Raw genomic sequence first — 19052 nt, forward strand, 5'->3', positions numbered from 1 at the left:
CCAGGTTCAATCCCCGGCTTGGATCAGTGTGTGTGCGTGGAGTCTGCACGTTCTCCCGGTGTCTGCATGGGTTTCCTCCGGTTTTCTCCCAGTCCAAAGATGTGCTGGTTAGGTTGACCGGCTATGCTAAATTGACCCTAGTGTCAGGGGATTAACAGGGTAAATATGTGGAGTTATGGGAATAGGGCCTGGGTGGGATTGTGGTCGGTACAGACTTGATGGGCCGAATGGCCTCCTCCTGCACTGTCGGGATTCTATGATTTGCATGGCGGGCAGAATGGAAAAATTCACCCCCTTATCTTTGGGAGACTGGGTGGCACAGTGGTTAGCACCGCTGCCTCACGGTGCCAGAGACCCGGGATTCGATGGCAGCCTTGGGGGATTGTGCAGACTCCACACAGACATTCTCTCCCGGGTGCTCCGGTTTCCTCCCACACTCCAAAGAATGTAGAGTAGATGGATTGGCCATTGTAAATTGCCCTTCAGGGGGATTAGTAGGGTAAATATGTGGGGTTATGGGGATAATGCCTGGGTGGGATTGTGATCGGTGCAGGATCGATGGACTGAACGGCCGCTTTCTGCACTGTAGGGATTCTATTAAAATGAATTGGAATCTATTGTGATGAGCGTGAGCTCTTCCTATTGCACCTGGCAGTAGTTTGCCTAATTCATGTTGACAGTGCAATGGGACTAGCCGTGGTACACTAGCTAATCAACACTCTTCTCCCATCTTTTAGAAGACGACTCGCACGACCGTCTCTCGCTCTTTAGGGTCCACATGCAGTAAAGCTTCACTACAAGGCCACACCCAGAATTCGACTTGTTGTGTGCTCCGAGACCTTTCGATGCAGCAGAACAAAGCATGGGCTCCATCCTTCACCAGTCCCGTCTCTTCATGAGCCACTGGCGACGTAGAAAAACACTTCAGCGCCGGAGATGAAGTTGCAGAGGGAAGCTCCTCCTACTCTTAGCCTCAAGATGGCGAGGGGAGGAGAGCGGAAGAGAGAGCGGTGCTCCTTCTTGTACATGCTTTCTTCCTTTCCAGAACTCTGAGCTCAAGTCCACCCAAGACACTTAGGATAGAAGTCTCTTCCACTGTTTACTTTCTGTAAAAGATCCCCTTTAAATCTAATGCCAAATAAAAGAAAGATTGACCTTGAACGATTTATTGGAAAAAGATATACACACGAGGAAAGTAGACCCTAGTGCACATGACGCGACTCGCACAATCCCAGGAAAAGAAAACTTTAATTCCCATAAATAAATCTTTGCTCTAATGTACATAATTCTGAAAGGCCATATAAATATATACACAAATCGCTTCTACAGATCCCCAGCAGGGAAGACAAAGAATATTTATTGGAACAAATAGGTAAGCAGTGTTAAGAGTAAGGAAACAGTGCACCCGTTCTCAGGCTAGACACATTTCCATTTTCTGAGGCAGATCACACAAGCCCCCCCCCCCACCACCAATCTGGGCAGACAGAGCCCACTCTCCCCGCCCCCACCAATGAACGGTTTCACTCAACAATGTGAGACTTCCACTGCTGACGCTCATTGCAAAGACTTTCTCGAGGGACTGCTCGTGCTCCTACACTTTTTTGTGGGTTCGGATAGCTGTTGGGGGTGGGGGCAGCGGCAGAGAAGGGATGGGGGCAATGGACCTTCCATCATTTCAGGTCTCCAGCAACAACCCTCCTCCTCCCAACCCACCAAAAATACCAGGGATACAATCAAAGAAGATTTAGCAGGAAATGGCCCTGCCAGCTTCCCATCACCGGGCGAGGGACAATAATGAAAAAAAAGTCTCCGGAAAAAAAAATCAGTGGCTGTTGACAGGTCATAATTCATCCATGCCAACAAGCAACAGTTGTATTTTTCTGGTAGGGGGTCTGATAAATCACTGAACTACAATTTTTTTAAAAAAACCATTCAGTCATCACGTCCATCTGTCTAACACTTCCACGCAGATTATTACAGTGCACCTCCACTGGTTTTGCCCAGCGAGGTAGAGCTCGTGACATACTGGATAGACACACAAAAGACCATGGTATAGAAAGGGTCCCAGCATCAAAGGAACAATGGCAACAGTAAACCAAATATAATCCAGAAGTCATCTCACAAAGCACCGTGCTGCCGTTGAAGCTAGTTCACAAATATCGCAGGCTGGTCACTCGCAAGTGACTCAATGACCGCAGAATTGGATTGTATCAAATGGATAGCCAAGGATTCAAGGTACAGTCAAAACATGCTCGTTGGTGTGTCGGGACTGCATGTGCATGCCACATTGGTTAGGGTTCCTCTGTTCAAAGGTGGGCACCTAAAACAGACATCAGTCCCTTCATCTGCAAGGCAGGTGCAGAATGGCATTTTCTCCATAGTCAAGTTTCTTCGGGTCCTTAGTAGAGTTCCGCTGGGGAGGCAACTCACTACACATTAAGATATGTAGGCCATTCAGCCCCTCAAGCATGCTCCACCATTCAATAAGCTCATGGCTGCTCTGTTTGTGTTTCTAATCCCACACTCCTATCTACCCCCGATAACCTAGGATTCCCTGACCTAACGAGAATCTATCTACCTCCACCTTAAAAATATTCAGCAAGAAGTCTCACAGCACCAGTTTAAAGTCCAACAGGTTTATTTGGAATCACCAGTTTTCGGAGCGTTGCTCCTTCATCAGGTATCACTCACCTGATGAAGGGGCAGCGCGCCGAAGGCTCGTGATTCCAAATAAACCTGTTGGACTTTAACCTGGTGCTGAGAGACTTCTTGCTGTGCCCACCCCAGTCCAACGCCAGCATCTCACAGTGGTTAGCACTGCTGCTTCACAGCACCAGGGATCTGGGTTCGATTCTCGGCTTGGGACACTGCGTGGAGTTTACCCGTTCTCCCTGTGTCCACATGGGTTTCCTCCGGGTGCTCCGGTTTCCTCCCACAGTCTGAAAGACGTGCTGGTTAGGGTGCATTGACCCGAACAGGCGCCGGACTGTGGCGACTAGGGAAATTTCACAGTAACTTTATTGCAGTGTTAATGTAAGCCTTACTTGTGACTAATAAATAAACTTTAAATCTTAAAAATATTCAGTGGCCCTGGCTCCACCGCCTTCTGAAGCAGAGAGTTTCAAAGTTACACGAGTCGGACAAAAAATCCTCCACATCTCTGGTCTAAAAGGGTGACCTCTAATTTTGAAATAGTTCTGGATTCACCCACAAGAGGACACGTCTTTTCCACATCCACTTTGGCAAGACCATTCAGGATCCTTATAAACTTCACTCAAGATGTCCTCCCTCTTTTTAACTCCAGTAGAAACAAGCCAAGTCTGTTCAACCTTTCCTCATTAGGCAACCCACTCATTCCAGGTATCAATCTAGGAAACTGTCTAGTGAACTGTCTCCAACACACTTACATCCTTCCTTAAGTAAGGCAACCAAAACTGCACACACTATTTGAGATGTGGTCTCAGCATTATCCTGTATAACTTAAGCATTACATTCTTACTTCTAATGTTCAATTCCTCTCGGAATAGATGGTCGCATCCCATTAGCCTCAAGTGCGTGCTGTACCTGCATTCTAACTTTTTTTCCACTCATGCACTGGAACACCCAGATCCCTCTGCACCTCAGAATTCTGCAGTCCTTCTGCCATTTAAGTAATACTCTGTTTTTTTAATCTTCCTGCCAAAGCAAACAACTTTATATTTTCCCACCTTGCATCCCATCTGCCAAATTTTTTGCACAACTTATTGCAACCTCCTTATGTCCACTTCGCAACATACTTTCCTACCAATCTTGCAAATTTAGCTTCCACGCCTTCATTCTCCTCACCCAAGTCATTGATACAAATTGTAGAAAGCGGAGGCCCCAGCACAGACCGCAGCAGGATTCTACTCATCACATCTGGTAAATCGGAAAAAGGCCCATTTATGCATACTCTCTATTTTCTGTCAGCCAGCCAATCTTCTAACCATGCCAATAAGTTACCCCCTACGCCAGGGGTTCCTACTCTGCGCGGTAACTTCTGATATGGGACCTTGTCAAATGTCTTTTGAAAATCCAAAAGACGCCTGTCTATTGGCTCCCCATTACCCACGGCGCATATCACTCCTTCAAAGAGCTGCAGCAAGTTGGTTAAACATGGTTTTCCTTTCACAAAACCATGTTGACTCTTCCTGATCACCTTGATGTTTCTGGAAGTTTTACTTGCCTTAGTGAAGAACCTGGAAGGGCACGAGTCCTAATTCTGGGTTCACCTTACTGGTCTCTCCTGTGGATGTCCTCACCCCCTTCCCTTCAGGCCCTCCTCCTCCTCCCAGGTCTGATGCGCCACCTCTTGGTTCCACAACTGGCACCCACAGCTCAGGAGCAGAAACTACACAAGAACAAGCTCATCTAACACCTGCGGAGAGCTGGGGATCAGAACCCAGATTAAATTGCTGGATATCAGGTGGTTAAACCTACTATGTTACACTCCCAGTGAGGAAGCCACGGGCTTGGGGAGCATCGGACAGAGACCCTGGGCTACAAATCCTTGGACCCGTTAAGCGGCACACCTTACTGCTCACCATGCTGGATCTGTATTTCCAAACTTTGCAAGTAAGTTTTTCTCAATGCAAATAATGCCTCGAGGCCTGACCCTGCGTCTGTAAGAGATCAGAGAACAACATCTCGCTATGTGGGTTATATTGTTTAAAACACAAGGTAGCTGTCGACACCAGTACGCAGGCACACTTGCCTGTCCATGCAGAGGAACCAATGGTGTCATTTGCGGACGACAGCGCCAGCAAGAACCAGACTGTGACCTCTACCTCGGCAATCTTTAAAATGCAACTTTCTTCTCTTACTTCACACGCCGGGGGCTTGCAACCTTTGAGCAGTTCTGTTAAATTAGCACTGCTGCCTCTCAGCGCCGGGGATCTGGGTTCGATTCCCGGCTTGGGCCGCTGTCTGTGTGGAGTCTGCTCGTTCTCCTCTCGTGTCTGCGTGGGTTTCCTCCGGTTTCCTCCCACAGTCTGAAAGATGCGCTGATTAGATGCATTGGCCGTGCTAAATTCTCCCTCGGTGTACCCGAACAGGCGCCAGAGTGTGGCGACTAGGGGAATTTCAGAATAACTTCATTGCAGTGTTAATGTAAGCCCTACTTGTGACACTAATAAATAAACTTCATTTTACTTTAAAATGGTCCATTTATTTCAAAGGAATCATTGGCTCTGCACTCTACTGGGACTGAAGGTTAACGGTGTCAAGTTTAGGAATGTATTTTCATCCCACCCCTATGCTATCAATGCCGGGTAATTAGAATCGTAGAATCCCTACAGTGCAGAAGGAGGCCATTCGGCCCATCGAGTCTGCACCGACCACAATCCCACCCAGGCCCTATCCCCATACATTTACTCTAGCGAGTCCCCCTGACATTTAGGGGTAATTTAGCATGGCCAATCCACCTAACCCGCACATCTTTGGACTGTGGGAGGAAACCGGAGCACCCGGAGGAAACCCACACAGACACGGGGAGAACGTGCAAACTCCACACAGACAGTGACCCCAAGCCGGGAATCGAACCTGCGTCCCTGGGGCTGCGAGGCAGCACCTATGGGATATTCCTATTGGTAAATGACAATGCAGAGCTTTCAGTTTGGTAAGACGCGCATGTATTCAGTTGGCTTTGTGCCAACACGGGGCTGTTCATACTTCCGTCACTCGCAAGGACGCCATGGAGTAAAACAGTACCAACTGCGCCTGCATGGTGCCGGCAGCAAGCGCAACCGTTTCCTTCTTCAGCACAAGGGTATAGTTCCTACAACACAGCTTCCCCACCTTGTCCCAAGTGGTCAACCTTCATAAACAAGCCAAGGACAGCAGGGAATGTCACAGTCAAAAGCCAACAGCCCAGGGAAACACTTCTCAGGAGGAATCACCTGTTAAAACTTACAAAATGGAAGCACCGTCCGATGTGATTCTTGCGAGCCCTGAGTCGCTATGGGCTAACTGTAGTGTTGCTACGCTAGCTGATAAGTGGCCAACTCTGCAGAGGGGCAGGAATCGAGCCTTTCGGATCCGCGTGGCTTGGCCGCATGCTGGTCTCATCAGCTGAGAGAACGTACATCGGTTCAATTTGGGGAGAGGGGAACAGAGAGTTAAATCTCCGTCAGCTCAGAAAAAAGGAGACTTTCAAACCAGGCAGGATAACAAGTGTTTTTTTTTTTTGGAACAGTTTTTATCACACGTTGAATAATGCCAATGGAGTCTTTGCGACATCAGACCAGTGCGCGCACAGAGGGAGGGAGACTATTCTGACATTGCCAGCTAATGGGAGGGGAGGGGGTTAATAACAGCATCCTGCCCAACGGGAGGACTGGGGGGGGGGGGAAAGATCACGCTCCAGACCTGCCTGCCGCACCGTCAGATCTGCCTTAGAAATCAGAAATTGGCTGCTTCAGGATTTTACTTTAATTACTGTAGTCCCCTGTTGTTCACCTCATTAGCAAAACGTTGGGTGGTCTCCGGACAATAAGAGCAGCAGTGTTGTGTAGTGTCTGTGTTTGTGTGTCCCTGTTAGAGTTCGCCCCATGATTCTGGAGGTGGGAACTGGTCCATGTCTCCCATCTCGTTGAAGGTTTGCTCGCCCAGTGCGAACGTGAGCTTGTACCGTAACCGGACTTTCTCCTGCAAGGAACGAGGCTGCACTTTAGTCTTTCACTTACACAGCTTATAAACAAGAACTTCCCTCCACCCCACCCACAGAAATGAATTGCCTCCAACATCTGGGACTTAACAGGATGGAGGGTTATAGGTAGGCCTAAAAGGTAGGGATATGTTCGGCACAACTTGTGGGGCCGAAGGGCCTGTTTTTGTGCTGTAGTTTTTCTATGTTTCTATCACTATCGGTGGCACAGTGGGTTAGCACTGCAGCCTCACAGCGCCAGGGACCCGGATTCGATTCCCGGCTCGGGTCTCTGTCTGTGCGGAGTCTGCACCTTCTCCCTGTGCCTGCGTGGGTTTCCTCCGGGTGCTCCGGTTTCCTCCCACAGTCCAAAGATGTGCGGGTTATTGGGATTGGCCGTGCTAAATTGCCTCTTAGGTTTATTGGTAACTATCTTCTCTCGGGAATTGCGGGTGATGTGTTGGCAGCCCGGAAAGGAAGAACATAAAACCTTGCAAAACAAAAAATCTGTGATGAAGTTGAATATTCAATTGTGCTGGTTAATTCAGTTCCCTCACACAGACAGGAAAGTCCTTGATTATGAAGCCAAACAAAATAATTTGATAAAAATATTAATAGCAATGGATGAAGGGATGCCAAATCCAATATGTGGAATAAACATTCCCAAACCATGGAGTCGCTACAGTGCTGAGAAAGAGGCCATTCAGCCCATCAAGCCTGCACCTGCTCTCTGCCAGAGTATCTTAACCAGGCCCTCTCCCCAACCCTATCCCTGCAACCCCACATTTTTACCATGGCCAATCCACCAAACCTACACATCTTGGGACACTAAGGGGCAATTTAGCACGGCCAATCCACCTAACCTGCACAGCTTTGGAGTGTGGGAGGAAACCGGAGCAGCCGGAGGAAACCCACGCAGACACGGGGAGAATGTGCGGTCTCCATACATAGTGGCCTGAGGCCGGAATCGAACCCGGGAAGCTGTGAGGTGGCAGTGCCAACCACTGTGCCACCCTTAAATTGATTAGATGCATTCAAAGGGCATTTAGTTCCACCTTTTAAACATTTGAAAAGATGTCGCTGCGTATTGAGTGCTTATTGAGTACCCTGTGATTATATACATACACATCAAATCAGATTGTTATTGGACAGAGGTGCAACGAACAATGAGCATTGGTTTGGGGGGTGGGTGGGATGGAATGGCACACCGACAACCTCCCCATCGCTGGAAACCACGCCACGGTGGAGACACTTGGTAACGTGCTGAGCAGTCCCACAGCAATAGAGTGCTGTGTGTGGGGGGCTCTTTTAACGAGGGCTCAGTGGGTCTTTGGCCCCCTCACCGCGGTGGAATCCCCGCCCTCCGGAAGTGCCAGCCAATCCTGGTATACCCGGAGCATGCAAGTCACAGAGATATACAGCACGGAAACAGGCCCTTCGGCCCAACTCGTCCATGCTGACTAGGTTTCCTAAACGGAACTAGTCCCATTTGTCTGCGTTTGGCCCACCTCCCTCCAAACCTTTCCTATCCATGTACCTGTTAAAATATCATTTTAAATGTTGTAGTTGTACCCGCCTCTACCACCTCCTCTGGCAGCTCATTCCATACACACACCACCCTCTGAGAAAAAGTTGCTCTTCAGGTCCCTTTTAAATCTTTCCCCTCTCACCTTAAACCTCTACCTTCTAGTTTTGGACTCCCCTACCCTGGGGAGGCTATTCACCTTATCTCTGCCTCTCATGATTTTATAAACCTCTATAAGGTCACTCCTTATGGGCAGCAAGGTTGGCACAGTGGTTAGCACTGCTGCCTCAATGCCAGGGACCCGTGTTCAATTTCCAGCTTGGGTCACTGTCTGTGTGGAGTCTGCACGTTCTCCCCGTGCCTGCGTGGGTTTCCTCTGGGTGCTCCGGTTTCCTTCCACAGTCTGAAAGACGTGCTGGTTAGGTTAAAGTTAATTTTATTAGTCAAAAGTAAGGCTTACATTAACACTGCAATGAAGTTAATGTGAAATTCCCATACTCACCACAGTCCGGCGCCTATTCGGGCCAATGCATCTGACCAGCACGTCTTTCAGACTGTGGGAGGAAACCCACACAGACACGGGGAGAATGTGCAAACTCCGCACAGACAGTGACCCAAGCCGGGAATCGAACCCGGGTCCCTAGCGCCGTGAGACAGCAGCGCTGACCACTGTGCCACGCCCAGCACAGGTGCATTGGCCGAGCTAAATTCTCCCTCAGTGTACCCGAACAGGTGCCAGAGTGTGGCAACTAGGAGATTTTCACAGTAACTTCACTGCAGTGTTAAAGTAAGCCTACTTGTGACACTGATAAATAAACTTTAAAACTTTAAACTTCATCCCTCCTACGCTCCAGGGAAAAGTCCCAGCCTATCCAGCTCCTCATTATTATTCAAACCTTCCAGTCCCAGTAACATCCTTGTGAGTCCGGGGCCTTGGGCCGGAGGGGGGAGGGTAGGTAGGGACTGGAAAGAAGGTTGGTTTAAAAATTGAAGCGGATCGACAAAGGGCAACCACTTAAAAGCTTGCGCCCCCCAACTCCAAACCATTTGAGGCTTCCTGCTCCCGTTACGCTGTCCACACCAAACATATTACGGCATGGGCAGCGTCTTATTAGGTTCAATCAGCCTGATGGCAAGCCTAGACAACCCTTAAATGGTCATTTTAATATGGTTGGTGGGCAGCTGGATTCAGCGCTGACTCATCCCTTGTATTATGGGGGCGAGCGAGAGTAGGAAGGTGGTAGGGTGTCCCCCCCACCCACCGTGTGAAACACGTCCCGAGGGAACACGTAAAATTCAGCCCTTTTATTTATAACTCCTTTAGCAAAATAAAACATCGCAAGTCGCTTTGCAGGCTTGACGAAAAACACCGATGGGGAATAAGTGAAGGGGCATAAGTTCTCGCTGTGCCAAATCGCCTGCCCGGGCTGCTGGTTAATTAGTGGGTACGTGGTAGAAGCACACTCACCTTCTGTGGGTTTGCTAGCAGCAGGACCTGTGTGATTGCAGAAGGCGGAAGAATAGGATTAAAAGCTGGCAGCTCAGTGCCCGACGGAGGTTGCAGCTTGACCTTCATAACCTGCAAAAGGAAGCTGATTAAAGATTTCCCGCAAGGAGTTGGGAGGGTAGAGAGAGAGAGTGAGCGAGCGAAACTAATTCCTCTAGAAGGACAGCTCGGCGGAAGGGGACAGAACGTTAAAATTAGATAAAAGCAAAATACTGTGGATGCTGGAATCAAACACAAAAAAAAACCCAGAAAAAGCTGGAAAATCGCAGCTGGTCTGACAGCATCTGTGGAGAGAGAATGGAGCCAACGTTTCGAGTCTAGATGACACTTTGTCAGTGCCAGTTCTAACCTGCACATCTTTGGACACTTGTTCCATTGTACACTTCAGGCTTGGGTCTATATTTTTCATCTGAGCAAAGGACAATTGACCACGGTTGATCCCCCTAACCCGCACATCTTGGGACACCAAGGGGCAATTAAGCATGGTCAATACCCCTAACCTGCACATCTTTGGCCTCTTTTTAGGAGTGAGGGAGGAAACCCACGCAGACACGGGGTGAACGTGCAGACTCCACACAGACAGAATCGAACCCGAGTCCCTGGCGCTGTGAGACAGCAGTGCTGACCACTGTGCCACCGTGCATTGTGCTGCCAGCAGTATTAGTACGAACACTGAAATAAAGGCTGGGGCTTTATGCACACCAGCCCTGGAAGCCACGAGTGGATCTTACAACCCGATCAGACAGTTAATTGCTTGCAGTCATGGCTTCTGCCCCTCTGGGGCACTCAAGGGCCTCAACCGAATGGTGGAGCAGCTCAAAAGGGCCAGAGAATTGTAACACTGCTCTGGGAACCTGGATTCAAATCCTGCCATGACAGACGGTGAAATTTGAAAAAATGCTCAACAAAACAAATCTAGAATTAAGACTGAAGTGATTGTTGTAAAAACCCTTTCTGCAGGGTGAGATTTTCCAGCGGTTTCTCTTTTGGTTTCAGATTCCAGCATCCGCAGAAATTTGCTTTCATCCAGTGTTTAACTCACTGCCACTTCTCTTCCAGGAATGCCTACCCTGAAATACTGCTCTTCTCTCCGATAGCATTTCCTTATGTCTCTTCTCCCCCCCCCCCCCCCCATCCACCTTCCCTGCTTTCCATTTCTTAGTGTCTCTCGATGGGCTGCCATTAGCAGCCTTTCCCCTGGTTTCTGTGGCAATGACTCATCTTTCATTCCCTCCTCCTGCGGTATAAATATCTCCCACTTTCTCTGCCTTTTAGCTTTGACAAAGGGTTCATCTGGACTCGAAACATCAGCTCCTTTCTCTCCTCACAGATGCTGCCAGACCTGCTGAGATTTTCCAGCGTTTTTTCTTTTGGTTTCGAAAATGAGGATTGGGTAAAGGTGGCTGCCACGCCCAACGACAATAGAACAACTGCGCGGGGATAAGACGCAAGGCACTGGGAGAGGTATCAGAGTCATAGAGGCTTACAGCATGGAAACAGGCCCTTCAGCCCAACTTGTCCATGCCGCCCTTTTTTTTAAACCCCTAGGCTAGTCCCAATTGCCCACATTTGGCCCATATCCCTCTATACCCATCTTAGAAATCATAGAAACCTTACAGTGCAGAAACAGGCCATTCGGCCCATCGAGTCTGCACCGACCACAATCCCACCCAGGCCCTACCTCCATATCCCTACACATTTACCCGCTAATCCCTCTAACCTACACATCTCAGGACACTAAGGGGCAATTTTTTTTAGCATGGCCAATCAACCTAACCCGCACATCTTTGGACTGTGGGAGGAAACCGGAGCACTCGGAGGAAACCCACGCAGACACGAGGAGAATGTGCAAACTCCACACAGACAGTGACCCAAGCCGGGAATCGAACCCAGATCCCTGGAGCTGTGAAGCAGCAGTGCTAACCACTGTGCTACTGTGCCGCCCATGTAACTATCTAAATGCTTTTTAAAAATTGTACCCACCTCTACTGCTACCCTCTGGCAGTTCGTTCCAGACACTCACCACCCGGTGTGAAAAAATTGCCCCTCTGGACCCTTTTGTATCTCTCCCCTCTCATCTTAAACCTATGCCCTCTAGTTTTAGACTCCCCTACCTTTGGGAAGAGATATCGACTATTTAGCTGATCCATGCCCCTCATTATTTTATAAACCTCTATAAGATCACCCCTCAGCCTCCTACGCTCCAGAGAAAAAAAATCCCAGTCTATCCAGCCTCTCCTTATAACTTAAGCCATCAAGTCCCCGGTAGCATCCTAGTAAATCTTTTCTGCACTCTTTCCAGTTTAACAATATCCTTTCTATAATCGGGCGACCAGAACCGTCCACAATATCGAGCACCGTGGAATTAAACAGAGCTGGCTGGTTCATTCAAAGCGAGGGGTAAATGTGTTTGTCTTTAAAAACGACTCAACAACGTGCAATGACAAGAGGATATTGCTATCCTTCGTACCTTGGGAACAGCAGCTTGGAATCTTATATTTTTCACTGGTTGTGGTGCTGTACTGATCATGGAGGTAACAACAACCAGAACATCCACCTGTCCTGGGGGAGGATCCTTCGCAAAATGAAACAGTACCCGGAAACTATTCTTATCATAGACCGTGACTGGCAAGATGCTACCTGTGTGGGAGAGAGGGAGAGAGAGAGAGGGCGGAGGGAGAGATAGAGATATAGAAAGGTCACTTGAAATGCACTGATCATTACACACTACAGTGTGCATGTCATGTACCACCCACCCAGCCACTGTCACACCCCATCCAACACCATGCTGCCCATGTACCATTCAGCTGTCCAATGTTGTACATGCTAAACACACACCATCTATCCTGGGTCAGGATAAGGGGAGGCGGTGGCCTAGTGGTATTATTGCTCGACTATTAATCCAGAAACTCAGCTAATGTTCTGGGGACCCGGGTTCAAGTCCCGCCATGGCGAAATTTGAATTTGAAAAAAAACTTTTGAATTAAGAATCTACTGATGACCATGAAACCATTGTCAGAAAAACCCATCTGGTTCACTAATGTCCCTTTAGGGAAGGAAATCTGCCGTCCTCACTTGGTCTGGCCAACGTGTGACTTCACAGCCACAGCAATGTGGTTGACTGCCCTCTGAACAAGGGCAACTAGGGATGGGCAATAAATGCTGGCCCAGCCAGCGATGCCTGGGTCCCATGAATTAATTAAAAACACACTAATTCCCAGCCCAGAACTGGTGCCATCTCCCAATCCTACCACATTCTCAAAGGCAATTAGGGATGGGCTACAAGTGCTGGCCCTGGCTGGCAACATAGAATCCTACAGTGCAAGAGGAGGCCATTCTGCCCATCAAGTCTGCATGGACTCTCCAAAAGAGCATCTTACCCAGGCCCTCTCTCCTACCCTATCCTCAAAATCCCAGACATTTAGCATGGCCAATCCATCTAACTTTCACATCTTTGGACAGAGAGAGGAAACCGGAGCACCCGGAGGAAAGCCATGCAGACACAGGGAGAATGTGCAGACTCCACTCAGACAGTGATCCGAGGCTGGAATCGAACCCGGGTCCCTGGCGCTCTCCATGCAAGTGAAAAACAACATGATACTCACTTGGTTTAATCGATTCTAGAGGTACTAAAACATTAGTTAGGGAGATTTCCTGAGGAGGCATCGGTGAGATTCTGAGGCCTCCTTGTGCACTGTGCTGAGTCCCAGGTTGCCCTATGCACGAGGCAGCAGAAGCCGGGGGGATGGACGAACTGCATGCAAATGTGGCTGGCTGATCGGGTTGAAGGGCAAGGCCTGAAGAAAGGGCTGTGCCGAGGATCGGCGAAATGCTCTTGTTTGAAGCGGGATAAAGTGGCGACGTGCCCAAGGCAACTGCAGTGTTGGTGCTGGATTTGTTCTGGAGATCGCGAAGTGTTTGTCTTTGCTGTGGGGCTGACCTGCAAGGAAAATACATGGTAAGAGAAAACATCAGGGCTGCAGACCTTCTCCTTTCCCAGGCCAAATGGTGCCTAACTTTAGGTTTCTTCCAATCTTCTCTTGACTGTGAGAACTTCATGTAGAAACATAGGAAATAGGAGCAGCAGGCCATTCAGCTCATTGAGCCTGCTCTGCCATCCAAGTGGATCATAGATGATCATCCAACTCTCCCCCACTATCCCTCGAGACTATTAGTATTCTATAATCCATCCACCTCTCTGTCCAGGTTGATAGGGTTGTCAAGAAGGCGTAGGGTGTGTTAGCTTTTATTGGTGGAGGGATTGAGTTTCGGAGCCAGGAGGTCATGCTGCAACTGTACAAAACTCGGGTGCGGCCGCACTTGGAGTATTGCGTCCAGTTCTGGTCGCTGCATTATAGGAAGGATGTGGAAGTGTTGGAAAGGGTGCAGAGGAGATTTACCAGGATGTTGCCTGGTATGGTGGGAAAATCGTATGAGGAAAGGCTGAGGGGCTTGAGGTTGTTTTTGTTAGCGAGAAGGTGGTTAAGAGGTAACTTAATAGAGGCATACAAGATGATCAGAGGATTAGATAGGGTGGATAGTGAGAGCCTTTTTCCTCGGATGGTGATGGCGAACACTAGGGGACATAGCTTTCAATTGAGGGGTGATATAGGACAGATGTTAGAGGTAGGTTCTTTACTCAGAGTAGTAAGGGCGTGGAATGCCCTGCCTGCAGCAGTAGTGGACTCATCAACATTAAGGGCATTCAAATGGTTATTGGATAAACATATGGATGAGATTGGAATAGTGTAGGTTAGATGGGCTTTAGATTGGTTTCACGGGTCGGCGCAACATCGAGGGCCGAAGGGCCTGTACTGCGCTGTAATGTTCTATGTTCTGTTTCTATCTTGACCACACTCAATGACTGAGCTTCCACAGCCCCCCGGGGTACAGAATTCCAAAGATTCTCCATCCTTGAGTGAAGAGATTCCTCCTTGAAGAATCCCTACAGTGGAGAAGGAGGCCATTCAGCCCACTGAGTCTACCCCAACTCCCTGAAAAAACATCTTACCTAGGTCTACTCCCAACCCTAATCGGCATAACCCCATGAATTTACCCCGCTAGTCCACCTAACCTACACATCTTTGGACACTAAGGGACAATTTAGCATGGCTAATCTACCTAACCTGCACATCTTTGGACACTAAGGGGCAATTTAGCATGGCCAATCCACCTAACCTGTGCATCTTTGGAGTGCAAGAGGAAACCGGAGCACCCGGAGGAAACCCATGCAGACACAGGGAGAATGCAAACTCCACACAGACAGTGACCCGAGGCCAGAACTGAACCCACGTCCCTGGTGCTGTGAGGCAACAGTGCTAACTACTGTGCCATCATCTGAGTCTTAAATTGCCTACCCATTTGTTCTGAGACTGTGCCCGCTGGTTCAAGACTCAGCAGGCAAGGGAAGCATCCTAACCACATCTATCCCACCACACCCTGTAAGAATACAATGAGATCAGTTCTCATTCTTCGAAATAGAGAGGATACAGGCCCAGTTTCTATCATTAAGACCATCCCAGGGATTAGTCTGGTGAACCACCATTGCAAATGGGCGGCACGGTGGCACAGTGGTTAAAACTGCTGCCCCACAGCGCCAGGGACCCGGGTTCGATTCCCGGCTTGGGTTCACTGTGCAGAGTCTGCACGTTCTCCCCACGTCTGCATGGGGGTGCTCCGGTTTCCTCCCACATTCTGAAAGACATGCTGGTTAGGTGCGTTGGCCATGCTAAATCCTCCCTCAGTGTACCCGAACAGGCGCCGGAGTGTGGTGACTAGGGGATTTTCACAGTAACTTCATTGCAGTGTTAATGAAAGCCTAGTTGTGACAATAATAATTAACTAAACTAAATGTTGAGACCAAAACTGCACTCACAAGAAAACAGGATTTCATTCTACCAAGAGCCAAAACCGCTTCAACATTTGTAATATGGTCAATGTATCACTGCACACAATCCCAGCAAAATATTGCTGGCAACCCAATGGCGCAGAATTGTTACTGATGGGAATAAATGGATGGGACTACATTCCCCACAACCAGATAAGACAGAGCGACAACCAGATAGGACATGGCAACAACCAGATAGAAGTCTAACAACACCAGGTTAAAGTCCAACAGGTTTATTTGGTAGCAAAAGCCACTAGCTTTCGGAACAGGCTGTTCCTTCGTCAGGTGGGTGGGAGTTCTGATTACAAACAGGGCACAAAGACACAAACTCAATTTACATGAATAATGATTGGAATGTGAGTCTTTACAGCTAATCAAGTCTTAAAAGGTACAGACAATGTGAGTGGAGGGATATGCAAAATCTCACTAGCTGTCCTGTCTGGAGACAATACACATCTCTTTAACCTGTGCTTAATGTTCCCTCCACTCACATTGTCTGCACCTTTCAGACTTGATTAGCTGTCAAGACTCACATTCCAATCATTATTCATGTAAATTGAGTTTGTGTCTTTGTGCCCTGTTTGTGATCAGAACTCCCACTCACCTGACGAAGGAACAGCCTGTTCCGAAAGCGAGTGGCTTTTGCTACCAAATAAACCTATTGGACTTGAACCTGGTGTTGTTAGACTTCTTACTGTGTTTACACCCGTCCAACGCCGGCATCTCCACATCATGACAACCAGATAGGACATGGCGACAACGCTGGCTCAAAATGCCGTTCTGGTTCCACCTCCTTCTGTCTCTCACCATTTGACTTGCTGAGATCCTGGAGGCAACGACTGCTGAAGGAGGGTTTTCCCCAACATATCCAAGTCATCCAAGGCTTTTTTCCCAGCAGACGCAGGCACGCAGGCAGGGGCAGGGTTTTGCTGACCGGCGCTCGAAGCCGCTGGTTTCAACAGCTCAGAAGACAATGCGATGGACTCGGCGGAGGTCAGGGGACCGCTCATATCGTCAGACTCCGAGGACTAGGGAGAATAAAACAACAGCTGCTCTTATATGGAAATTGTGCACATCTATTGAATATAACAAACAATGGATATAGGAGGCATGGAAGGTGATTCAAAAAGGCTGACAAGAATTACAGAACAGAACTGAGGTGTTAGGATGACCAGGAATAGAGCGGAAAGACAGCGGCTTCCTTCTCTAGGAAAGAGAAGCCCAAGGAGTGAGCAGCACAGTGGTTAGCACTGCTGCTTTACAGCACCAGGGACCCGGGTTCAACTCCCAGCCTCAGGTGACTGTCTGTGTGGAGTTTGCCTCACGTCTGCGTGGGTTTCCTCCGGGTGCTCCGGTTTCCTCCCATACTCCTAAGATGTGCAGGTGAGATGGATTGGACATGCTAAATTGCCCTTTAGTGTCAGGGGGAACAGCAATCTTCCGACAACCCTGACTCTCGGAAACAGCATCTTACCTAGGCCCACTCACGGCCCTATCGGTGTCACCCCATGTATTTACCCCGCTAATCCACCTAACCTACACATCTTTGAACACGAAGAAGCAATTTAGCATGGCTAATCCACCCAACCAGCACGTCTTTGGAGTGTGGGAGGAAACCGGAGTAACCGACACGGGGAGAACGTGCAAACTCCATACAGAGTCACCCAAGGCCGGAATCGAACCCATGTCCCTGGTGCTGTGAGGTAGCAGTGCTACCACAGATGTGTAGGTTAGGGAGATTGGCAATGCTAAATTGCTTCTTGGTGTCCAAAAATGTGCTGGTTAGGTGGATTAACTGAGTAAATACATGGAGTTACACCGATAGAGCTGTGAGTGGGCCTAGGTAAGATGCTCTTTCAGGGAGTCCAGGGTTGCCAGAACATTAGTGTCAGGGGGAACAGCAAAGAGCAATTTAGCTTGGCCAATCCATCTAACCTGCACATCTTAGGAGTGTGGGCGGAAACCGGAGCACCCGGAGGAAACCCATGCAGACACGAGGCAAACTCCACACAGTCACCCGAGGCTGGGAATTGAACCCGGGTCCCTGGCCAGCCAGGGACACCCATGTCCCATGAATTAATAAAAAAAGGGATTACAAGGATAGGGCCTGGGCGGTTTGTGGTTGGCGCAGACTTGATGGGCCAAATGGCCTAATTCGGCACTGTAGGAATTCTATGATTCTATTCTGAGGCGTGACCGAATAGAGGCCATGAAATTTATGAAGGAATTTGATGAAGTAGATCTTGTTATTTGAGGGAGAGCCAAAAACTAGGGGCCATAAATATTAAAACGTCATTCATAAATCCAATCAGCAATTCCAGAGAAACCTCCTTATCCTGAAAGGACAACTCGGAGCACCTTAGATAACGATTGATGCATTTCAGAGGAAGCCAAGTGCATAAGCGAGAAGCGAGTGAAAGGTTAAGCTGATAAATGAGTTGAGGTAGGGCGGGAGGAGGCTTGTGTAGAGGATAAACACTTGCTCTCCCAGTCACAGTATTGACATGGCTGGTACAGTTCACTTTCTAGTCTCTGGCCTACAGACTTTGGCTCAACATAGCATAGAAACATAGAAGATAGGGGCAGGAGGAGGCCATTCGGCCCTTCGAGCCTGCTCCTCCATTCATTGCGATCATGGCTGATCATCCAACTCAATAACCTAATCCTGCTTTCTCCCCATAACCTTTGAGCCCATTTGCCCCAAGTGCTATATCCAGCCGCCTCTTGAATACATTCAATGTTTTGGCATCAACTACTTCCTGTGGTAATGAATTCCACAGACTCACCACTCTTTTGGGTGAAGAAATGTCTCCTCATCTCCGTCCTAAATGGTCTACCCTGTATCCTCAGACTATGACCCCTGGTTCTGGACTCCCCCCACCATCAGGAACATCCTCCCTGCATCTACCCTGTCTAGTCCTGTTAGAATTTTATAAGTCTCTATGAGATCCCCTCCCTCATTAGTCTGAACTCCAGCGAAAACAATCCTAACCTAGTCAATCTCTCCTCATACATCAGTCCCGCCATCCCCGGAATCAGCCTGGTTCAGTCAATAAATGATCCATCGGAGTGAATATTAATTCATTCATTTTCTTCTTCTTTCTGAAGACACTTCCTTTTTTTTAATAAAATAAGTCACATGGGATGGGAATAGAGGGGTACGGTCCCCAGAAGGGTTTTAGCTCAGTCGGGAACAGGTTTGGAGGGCCGAAGGGCCCGTTCTTGTGTTGTCATTTTCTTTGTTCAATGGGAAACATGAACTCTTACAGAAGCTCAAGGGAATAATAACGATGGGCTCACTAATGTCCTTCAGGGAAGGAAATCTTCCGTCCTTACCTGGTCTGGCCTACATGTGACTCCAGAGCCACAGCAATGTGGTTAGCCTCTCAACTGCCCTCCAAGGGCAACTAGGGATGGGCAATAAATGCTGGGCCCAGCCGGCGACGCCCATGTCCCACAAATGAATTTTAAA

General features: G+C 48.6%; 1 protein-coding gene across 2 annotated transcripts in view; it reads right to left on the reverse strand.

Moving 5' to 3' along the window:
- Positions 1–1229: 1229 nt before the first annotated feature.
- LOC144509102 (ADP-ribosylation factor-binding protein GGA1-like) overlaps positions 1230–19052 on the reverse strand; it is a 41563-nt gene continuing 23740 nt past the window's right edge. For both annotated transcript variants that reach the window (XM_078237459.1, XM_078237458.1), the window contains 5 exons: positions 16388–16608; positions 13299–13633; positions 12164–12333; positions 9655–9765; positions 1230–6663 (listed from right to left, as the gene is read on the reverse strand). In XM_078237459.1, coding sequence (XP_078093585.1) covers positions 6553–6663; positions 9655–9765; positions 12164–12333; positions 13299–13633; positions 16388–16608 — 948 coding nt within the window. In that variant the 3' untranslated portion in view covers positions 1230–6552. The remainder of the gene's footprint in view (positions 6664–9654; positions 9766–12163; positions 12334–13298; positions 13634–16387; positions 16609–19052) is intronic.

Source organism: Mustelus asterias, chromosome 21 (genome assembly GCF_964213995.1).
Source record: "Mustelus asterias chromosome 21, sMusAst1.hap1.1, whole genome shotgun sequence".
Lineage (NCBI taxonomy): Eukaryota > Metazoa > Chordata > Chondrichthyes > Carcharhiniformes > Triakidae > Mustelus > Mustelus asterias.